This window comes from Dipodomys merriami, unplaced genomic scaffold, assembly GCF_024711535.1.
Source record: "Dipodomys merriami isolate MVZ:Mamm:240054 unplaced genomic scaffold, mDipMer1.0.p SCAF_85, whole genome shotgun sequence".
NCBI classification, from domain to species: Eukaryota; Metazoa; Chordata; class Mammalia; order Rodentia; family Heteromyidae; genus Dipodomys; species Dipodomys merriami.
In genome coordinates, this window is record NW_027206457.1 from 452,537 (window position 1) to 462,992 (window position 10,456).

General features: G+C 40.0%; 1 protein-coding gene across 2 annotated transcripts in view; it reads left to right on the forward strand.

Annotated features, from left to right (window-relative positions):
• Tox3 (TOX high mobility group box family member 3) overlaps positions 1–10,095 on the forward strand; it is a 109,972-nt gene extending 99,877 nt beyond the window's left edge. For both annotated transcript variants that reach the window (XM_070011888.1, XM_070011889.1), the window contains exons 5-7: positions 2,638–2,865; positions 4,394–4,474; positions 8,865–10,095. In XM_070011888.1, the coding sequence (XP_069867989.1) occupies positions 2,638–2,865; positions 4,394–4,474; positions 8,865–9,542 (987 nt within the window). In that variant the 3' untranslated portion in view covers positions 9,543–10,095. The remainder of the gene's footprint in view (positions 1–2,637; positions 2,866–4,393; positions 4,475–8,864) is intronic.
• The last annotated feature ends 361 nt before the right edge of the window (positions 10,096–10,456 follow it).

A 10,456-nucleotide genomic window follows, 5' to 3' on the forward strand; every position in this document is an offset into this window, starting at 1 on the left:
ACTTTTGAAAGAGAGAGAGAGAGAGAGGAGAGAGAGAATGGTGTTATGCTAGAATTTGAAAAGGAGATAGGTTGGATTATCAATAATGTAATGAGTTGGATATCAGTAATGTGAGGATCTTGCTGGAAAAACAGAACTGTTTTCCCCCAATAAGGAAGATGAGTTAGGCACAAACAAATATATTTGTGTTCAGAGCTTTGTTTTAGTAAGGTGAGAAATAATGAACAGCCAGGTAGCAACTGGCCAATGGGCATTCATTCAAATGGATCCCATTTGCCCCACTTACACATCCATGAATCCTGCTTACCTCTGAATCAAACTGAAATGTCACATCTTACTAAGGAGAGCCCTTCTCCGTGTCTCCATTTTAACTGAAGGTTGAAATCTTAAGTGGTGATAAGGAATCTAGTTGATTATCTTTAACAACTTAGAAGGAAATTAAAACAAACATTAATTATGTCTCCCTTTGGGTAAAATTATTTCTCCAACTTTCCTACCCCTTTTAAATCAACTACACAAAGTTTTTTTGTGTGTGTGTTTTTGGAGAATTAATCCTGAGCTTTTGTTTAAACCATAGGATTATTCGTTTCTGGTATATTCTTACAGTCATGATGGTTAGAGCTAAGTCATAGTTTCCCAAGATAGGCATCAAAAGCTGTTGACATTTGAGTACTGATTTACAGGGAATGAAACTTTCAGCTTCTCTCAGTGGAAAAAAGTTGCATGGGAAACTGACACTGATCAGGGTACTATTGACAATAACAGTGCCAAGTTTTCTTCCAGGAAAAGAATATATTTGTTTAATTCAATTAGAAAAAATGTGTGTGTGTGTGTGTGTGTGTGTGTGTGTGTGTGTGTGTGTGTGTGTGTGTGTGTTTCATTGAAAGAAAATTTGGTTCCAACTCCCTTGCAAGCTCAGATCCTTTAAGTAGAGTTAAGCAAGTTCCATTTATGCTGAGAACTTAATAAAAAAGACTCTGGGGTCTATAGAATTACTTAGTGTAAGTTATGAAAACTGCCTTTTTGATGAAGAGGTGAGGTACATCTCAACACATTTAATCCACTTGTACCAAGTGTGGGTGGTCTAAGCCCTCAAGCAGTGCAAATCTATTAGGCACTTAGGTTTCTTAATGATTTGATGGTTTATAACTTTCCAAAAGGCGTTAGTTCTCAGTTTTCTCTAAGAATCTTAGAAGTTGGATTAAGTTTCAAATGAGTTTCATTCAGAATATAATACTATCTAGGAATATTTGATTTAGGATTCAAGTCCATCAAAAGTCAGTCTGTTCTGTTAATATCTTGAATATGTCTCCATTGATCTTGCCCAAGCTTGACTGTGTGTGTGTACGTGTGCATATATGTATGTGTGTGTGTGTATGTATGTGTGTGTGTATGCGTGTGTGTGTGTGTGTGTGTGTGTGTGTGTGTGTGTGTGTCTGGATCCCAGGGCTTAAACTGGGGGTCTTGAACTCTTGCTTGGATTTCTTGCATACTACTGGCTGTCAACCACCTGGACTACACTTTTAGTCCAGCATTTTACTAGTTAATGAGAGACTCCATTGTATCCCAGATTTTTCTGCCCAGGCTTTCTTTGAACCTCAATCCTTTAGGTTTCAGTCTCCCATGTAGCTCGGATTTTATAGGCATGAGCCATCAGTGCCTTGGTTCAAGTTTGGCTTTTAAAACAGATTTTACTACATACTTCAGGATTCTTGATGAAATTAACTTCAGTTATATTCAGCATGGTCATTTTGTAATCTGGAGGAGAAAAAAGAAGGTCAATAAAGCATATCCTTGCTTCTCTGATAAATATGATCAGTAAAAGTAGATGTTGGTGGAAAGTGAGAAGGATGTGAGTGTGGCATTTTATGCCTCACTATATTTCTCCTTGTGATTTCAGGATACATGTTGTGGATATGTGCTGGCTTCCGTGGAAGCCTTCTTATGGGCATATCCACCAAAACAGCTTCTGACTTGTCTTCTTGTTAGTGTTAGTGACTTTCCATGATTGACTATTGTGCTTTCATAGATTTCTAATCTCATGAAAAGAACCAATTTCTATATTTCAGGTAGAAACATTTTATGTCTCTCATTTTGTTAGAAACTTCTTGTTATTATAGAAAATAACAATGACCTTTCTTTTACTGTGCAAGTGTGGTGATTGTAGCTAATTTTGAATTGAGTTTTCAGAGCTTCATTATCAAGGTAACATTCTGATAAAAGAAAGAAAATCACTCTTAGAAATTATTCAGAACATACAGACATAACTCACTAAAATCCACACTCATTTAAAATATCTGGATGTGATCAGTATCTCAATATTCTTTGATTTTTGTTTCTAACCTTCTGTAAATGTAAAATATTTTCCTTGTGTGTGCACGTTTTTCATTACCCATAATTGCTATTTAGAGCTAAAGTTGTGAATGTATTGAAGATACTTCTGGGTCTCATTAATCAATGTTCTAAATGCTAATCTCTGCTGTCCAGTTAACTCTAAGCAAATTTGCTCCTCCCCGGCTTTTGGTGGTGATTCATAGTTAACAAAACGTTCAGAGAGCAGTCATGGTTTGGAATAAGTCTTGCTGCATTCCCTTGCAAGTACATTTCAGGCAGTGAATTTTTCTTCCTGCTTTACAGGCCATCGGAGAGAAAAGAACAGCTCCAGATTCTGGCAAGAAGCCCAAGACTCCAAAGAAAAAGAAAAAGAAAGATCCCAATGAGCCACAGAAGCCAGTATCAGCATATGCCCTGTTTTTCAGAGACACACAGGCTGCAATTAAAGGCCAGAATCCCAATGCAACCTTTGGTGAGGTCTCAAAAATTGTAGCATCTATGTGGGACAGCCTTGGAGAAGAACAGAAGCAGGTGAGACAAAGACTATCAGGGCTATATATTTAAAAAGAACTGGAGTAGCCCTTACACTTTTTGGGGATACCCTTCTCTAGTACAGCTGCTTCTTAGAAAAGCTCTGTCTAAGCTATGGAATTAAAACACACATGCAAATAAATCCAAACGAGTCTCTATATCGATTTCTTAGTCCGTTTAAGGATGTATGTTCAGAATCCATTCACAGGAGGGTTGGAAGAAATCCAGGCAGTAGCCTGCAAGCATAAACTTTTGATGATAATCTTTTTCATTTTAAATAACGTGGAATTTTTCCCCCTTTGTTCAAAAAGGGTCCTACAAAGGGATTAGGTCCATCCTGCTTGCTTTTCCATTGATCATCTTTCTGAACCCTTGCGCTTTCCTGGTGGGTTTCCAAACTTTGAAGCTGCCTCTGCATGCCTCATTATTGTCACTGGGCATTTGAAATTTTATTCCAGGTTCATTTTAAAGCTTGGCAGTGTGAGAGATATTCAGAGATTAGCCATGCTGGTGGGAGATAACTTCCTGAGGGGCCTAGTCTCTTCTTCTTCCCCTCAAAACTCCTCCACACAATGAAGAGAGAGAGAGAGAAAAAAAAAAAACCCACAACAAAATAGGTTCCTTGGGGACTGGCCCTCTTGTGCTCCTTGCATGAAACTTCAATCACCATTCATAAGACTTAACTTTTAATAGATCCATAAAAGAATAGCCCCCTATTAGTGGTACTGTAGGATAATTGTTGAAAGACAGAAGAGTGGAAAACCTTGAATTTTTTCTTGATCCACTGGAAACTTACTCTGGAAGCATGTTTCAGTGGGGTGATGAAACTATGGAATTTTCCTGTTGACTTGTCATGAACTTATTAAATGTCCAGCAGACTGGTTTTCTATTGTCAGTGTGGAATGCTAGAAAACTGACAAGCTGGGGCCTCGAACTTCCATACTCTGGAGAAAAAGAGAGTTCCAGTTTACTCCAACTCCTTGCCATTTAAGGAGCCCAAATCATGTTTAGTGTACTGGGAATGCATTGTGTAATTCGTGCATCTCACAAGTGAAAATCTTCCCCTCTCGTATTATTTTGGATTTCTCTTTGTCTCCAAAGGAAACTCCAGGTTGAATGGCCTTCATGCTTTCTCACTGAGCTTCACTATACCAGTTGTAGTGATTTGTCTTCGGTGCTCTGATCTGATAGTTCAGGAATACATGTGAGAGGAAGATGACATTGGTGGAGACAGCCATTCTTTCCCAGAATTGGAGCTGTGGGCAACAAAGCTTATTCCTGCTCCCTTATTTACTGCATTAGCATGAGGCCATCAACTCTTGTTCTCAAGTAAACACTCAAATTCTGCTCCTGTGCTAGTGGCTGGGTTTTGTTTTAGTATCTATGTGTGTATGTGTAACATTTAGAAATCAAAGCCAGGGGACCAACTTTTTCAGTGAGTTGTGTTTTTATGGCCTAATCTGTGCAGCAGTTTTTGTAGCTGAGAGTTTATAGGCTAAAGGTAGTCCTAATTGTGGTCTTTTAACAGGTCTATAAAAGGAAAACGGAAGCTGCCAAGAAAGAATACCTGAAGGCCCTGGCTGCATACAGGGCCAGCCTCGTTTCTAAGGTAAACCAGTGTGCCATGTGGAAAGTAGCCTGCGAGTGCTGGAAACTAAATACAATTCCCCTAAGAGCTGATGAAAGAGCTTCCCAAACAACTCAAACTTGTTTCCATTAGAGATTCCCCAGATGATGCTGACAGAAACCATAGGAGTTCATTTAAGCCTCAGAATCTAAGTTGTCTCTAAAATTTTAGAGTTACTGATCTGTATAGATGCACATGTAGCTATGTAGGTAAACATCTCCTACTGTTTTGTTTTGTTGGGTTTTTTGGTCAAGGATTGGGATCTGTGTCAGTGTCCTCTATTTAAAACCTTCACATTGATCAAGATGCGTTGTACTTATAAACTGACATATTGAGTTGAAATGCCTTTGTACAATGACTTACCAGTAATTAGTAATTAGGTAGACAGACAGACGGATGGACAGATAAAATCTGGAGGTTGCCGACTGCAGTGGCTCACACCTGTAGTCTCAGACTTTTGGAGGCTGAGGCAGAAGGATCACCAGATTGGATCCAGCCTGACCTACATAATGAGATCTTGTCTTCAGAATTTTTTTAAAAACCGGGAGATAGGTTTGTAAGGGGTTTTCCCACATCTATCTCTCCAGTGGTTACATTATCATAATAGGTAATGGTACATTTTTGATCAAGCTGTTCCACTTCATATGAATAAATCTCATCATTATTTAAGGTAAAATGATGCTCTAAGTACTCAGACAAAACGTATATGCATTATGCATGGAATATACAGTGGTCTCTGCTGTATCAAAAACACTCTAATACCCCAAAGCAAATGCCACTCTAGATAATTATTACCTTTATTCAAAAGGACTGTGAGCTATTATACTACTTATTTATTAAAATTTTCAGTGTTTGGTATCAAAGTTAAACCTGATGATGCTAGCCAACTGCTCTACCACTATGCTATACCCAGCCTCAAGCTCTTCTGTTATTTTAACAATTAATTAACCTTGTCTTGCCTTCCTAGTATTTAAACAGGCTTTAGGGAGGATAGTTAGAAGTAGTGGATTTCTACTATTAATAAATTTCTTCAGGGAAGTTTAGATGCAATTTTATGGTTGTTTTCTTGAATATACATAGGGCTTTGGGCCACATTCAAATGTTCTGCTCCTTTTTTTCTCCATTCTCTGTCTCTCTCTCTCTCCTTCCAGTACCAGGCTTGAACTCAGGACCTCTCTTGGCTTTTTTACTCATGGCGGGTGCTCCACTTTAGTCATGCTTCCACTTCCAGCTTTTTGCTGGGAAATTTGACTGCCTGATCTGGCTTGGAACCTTGATTCTCAGATCTCGCCATCCTCAGTAATTTAGGATTATAGGCATGAGCCACGGGTGCCTGGCCTGACCCATTTCTTATACAAAGCTATTCAGACTCACAGGACTAGAGGTCCTCCTGCCTTTGTGATAGCTCTCAGGACACTTACGGCTTCATTGGAAATAGATAAATGCATCAGGTCAATAGCAAACTTTGTCCTGAGATTGTGGAAGGTACCTTTTAGAAAGCTACACTGATCCTGAACTCATTTTCACTGGGCAAATTGTGTGGGCTACTAATTAGAGAGCAAAGGGATCGTTGGTGATTAATTAGATGGAGTGCAGTGAATGGGGTACCTGTGCATGAACTTCTTAAGTGGATTGTGTGTTCATTCATTTACTCAAAAGCAGGTGTAGGTCATCGCTCATCAAGTCTGTGACTGTGTTAGAAGGGATTACTTAAAACTTACACATTATGACTAAAATCAGGATTTAGAAATGTTTCTCAGTGGGTATCAGTGATCCTAAAACTCCCAACAGAAGAAACTTTAAAAAGAATAAATTTAAAATACTGTTCTAAAAAAAATCAGTAAGTGCTGTTTGCAAGGATGTCGAATTTATATATTCCAAGACCTGGGAGGCAACTGGAATGACCCTTGGGGAATCCAAAGTTTGCAGTAGCTGCTACGACTGTGGCCTCACCGGAAACAGCATCTCATCGTACATTAGACCACATTTGAAGAAATGGCTGAGGAGGTAGCTTGATGGTAAAGTACATGCTTAACATCTGAGCATGCACAAGGTCCAGGCCATCCCCAGAACTCTTAGCTCCAAAATAGGCTCTATTTCAGACCTCAAAACTTAAGAGTTGGGGACCAGTTGGTTGCTCTCCAGAACACTGCTTCCATAATGACAAAGACTGACTGTCAAAGCTATTAGAATCATTAAAAGAATCTGGGAGAAGAACATTTGGGGATGTTTGATTTTAGAATTTGAATATAAGAACCATGATTTATGGGATCATACTGCTCATACAAAGCATCATAACATTGATGTAATTGTATAATTTATGCAATTCTAATCTCTTTACCTACCCAAAAGGTGAAATTACAGGAAGCAAGCTTTTAGCTCCACATGAAGAAAAAATTCTAGGATTGCCTCATATGTTTGTGTACTTAGGCAGAGATGTGCAGAGGCTAGGGCTCCCGCCCTTAAGATGTGTCTCTTGCTGTCACTTTCAGTCTTCAAAGAAATGAGTAGATACTTACTATTAAATGAAAAGAAGTAAACATGGTAGGAGAGAGGAAATCTCCAATCCTTGCCCATGTCCATTTCTCATTCAAGTGGTTCCTTAAAGCACAATGACAAGTGTCAAAATCTAGGCATCCTTTGTGGGTTTGTCCTTAAAATGAGCTTGGTGCCTTTTAAATAGCAAAGTATGTAAGAGTTATGTACATATTTATATGTACAAGACTTGGTATTCTGTTTTATGGTCAGGTGATGATCTTAGAGATCATTTTGAGTATGTGTGGGCACTTCATTGTCCTAAGATAGTAAAACAGGACTTTTAGAAATAAGCAGTCCACATTGGGTATTGAAAGAAACCTACAGAAATGGAAACTTTGTATACATTGGTTAACTTCATCCATATAAAGTTATGTTCAGGTTTCTTCCCATAGCAAGACTTTCAAATCTGTTAAAGAAAACCAGAAGTAAGTATCAAAGTCATTTAAGGTAGGGGATGGCCAGTCTATGCCTTTAAGTTACTCCCACTGTGTTTAATTATCCCTGATTTTGTGAAAAGTGAAAGAGTAGTCTTTAAGGTAGTCTTCTAATCACTGTTGCATCTTTAAAGAAATTTATTTTTGCAGAAGTAGTAATGTTATTTTAGCACAACATGGAACTGGTAGTTTCTTTCCATGATGAGCCTAGATTTGCTAGGCATAGTGTAGCAGGTTCTTAGTGTGGAGTGCTGGAATCCATCTCCTTATTCCCTACCCCTGACCCAAATCTCCTTTGGTAAGTTCTGGAGATCTTTGAAAGCAGTTGGCAAGCCTAGAGCAATTCGAAATGGTGAAGTACTTCAGTTTAGTATCTCTGAGGAATCCAATTATGTTTTTCTTATACCTGAGTGAGCACAGTTATAAATAATTAATGTGAACATGGGGTTTTGTGATGTTTTCTATTACTAGTAGTTTTGTGGTGGTGGTAGTTGTTAATTAATGGAAATAGCTAACGTAAACTAAGTGTTTTCTAAGGGCTAGTCACTGTTCTAAATGTTTAACACGAGTTAATTTAGTTCTAAGAACCTCTGCTCAAGGTCAGTAACATATCATGCCATGTTACAGATAAGAAAACCGGGTACTAAAGGGTGAGTTAATGTCCCCCAAAGCACAGAAGTACCCCATTATCCCACTGGGTTTAGACTCAAGCAGTCTATACCTCATTCCTTTCCATAAATACTACCTTAATGGTATGGTTAGTAGGGGCCTACATGCTGAGGAATTATTGCTCTTTAATACGTGTATTGTTTATCTTTTGCCCGATAGTGGTGTGTCACACTCAGCCACAAAGTCCAGTGACTTACACAGATAAGCATTTCTCTCCTGAGTGTGTCAGTAGCTGGATGGGTCTTTGAATCTAGTCCTGCTCTTCTCTCTTGGGGTCAGCTTGTGGGTTGCAGGAGAGGTGGCCTCACTCATTTGGACGCAGGGAGTTGGCATGCTGGCAGCAGAGCTGGCTCTCAAGTGCAACAGTTGGGCCACATGTCTGTCCTTAGCACATGGTGGCAGCCTTGGCAAGAGGGAGTGGGAAGTGCACAGAGCCTTGAGGACTCAGCTTGGGATTGGACACTGCTGCTTCTGTATTGTTCCAGTGACTGAAGCAGAGGCATTAGATCAACCCAGGTTCAAGGAGGGAGGAAAGCTGACTCTGCTTCTGTTAAAAGCTGAACAGTCACATGATACTGACACCATCCTTGGAGACAGGGAGACGTGACTAATAGTGGTGATCATTCAAGTCAATCTCTACTTCTTAAAATATTTAGATATGTTAAATACAGATAGATTATAATGTTCTGGAACTTTCTTCACACCTCCCTCCCCTCCCCCACCACCTGCAGGCTGCCGCTGAATCAGCAGAAGCCCAGACCATTCGTTCTGTGCAGCAGACCCTGGCGTCAACCAATCTGACATCCTCTCTCCTCCTGAACACTCCGCTGTCTCAACATGGAACAGTTCCAGCCTCACCTCAGACTCTCCCGCAGTCCATCCCTAGGTCGATAGCTCCCAAACCTTTAACCATGAGACTCCCCATGAGCCAGATTGTCACATCGGTCACCATTGCCGCCAACATGCCCTTGAACGTTGGGGCTCCGCTGATCAGCTCCATGGGGACACCCATGGTGGGCTCATCAGCCTCTGCCCAGGTGAGCCCTTCGGTACAAACCCAGCAGATGCAACAGATGCAACAGCAGCAGCTGCAGCAGCACCAGATGCAGCAGCAAATCCAGCAGCAGCTGCAGCAGCAGCATTTCCAGCACCACATGCAACAGCACCTGCAGCAGCAGCAGCACCTCCAGCAGCAGATCAACCAGCAGCAGCTGCATCTCCAGCTGCAGCAGCTGCAGCACATGCAGCACCAGCCTCAGCCTTCTCCCCGGCAGCACTCGCCGGTCACCTCACAGCTCACATCCCCCATCCCTGCCCTCGGGAGCCCCCAGCCAGCCTCACAGCAACACCAGTCGCAAATCCAGTCTCAGACACAGACTCAAGTATTACCACAGGTCAGTATTTTCTGAAGAGGACGCATGTGGCCAGGTGGATTTGCGTGCATGGAGGAGGAGAGTGGCAAGGGAAATGAAGGAAGGCAGACAGGCTGAAAGTTGTGCAGTTGGTCTTGGTTATGCAGAAATGTGTAACAGGTTGACCGGTCCTCTCCAGTGTCTATTAGATAGGCAATAAGACTGAAGTGTAGCTGGGTGACACCTTGTAGATGACTATTAAAATCATTGTTGAAACAAGGAAAGCTGTGCTCTTTTTATGTGATGCCTTTTTTATTTATTCAGGCTTTACCTACAATATGTGAATCAAACTGTTTAATGAATCCTCCGCTATACTGATGACTAGAAACTGGCCTGAGTCATAGAAAATGGCCTTATTCTTCCAGAAGTGTGTCAACTACACTTGTAGGCTATTGGAACTTCCGAAGCCCTCACAGTTAAATTAAGTAAATTAATTAATTAAAGCACAGTTGTAACTACCTGAAATAGGAAGATCCAGTTTCATACAAACATTTGTATGATGTGAATAGTTGATGGCATTTTTTGTCATGAAAAAAAAAGTTAATGTAAATCACAGACTTTTGCCAAAGCTCTTATTTTTTTTCCTAAATCTCTCCAGAAAGAAAAAATAATAATAAATGCAAGTGATTAGATTCAATTATTGACTGATTTTCACTTTTTATCCATGACTTTCTCCAAATCAAGCTGCAGTATATAATGAAACAGTATCGAAGGACCACTGATAGCACAGTTGTCCATTGCAATTAGAGGAAAAGAAATGTGAATCCTATATTCCGTGTTAGGAGTGACAAGGTTCGGGAAAAAAATTTAAAAAATTAAAAAACACTGTATTTTTAAAAGGGAAATGCACTTAAATGAAGACACTTATTTCAAAAGTTAAGATTTAAAAAGAAAAAATGCAAGAGTTTTTA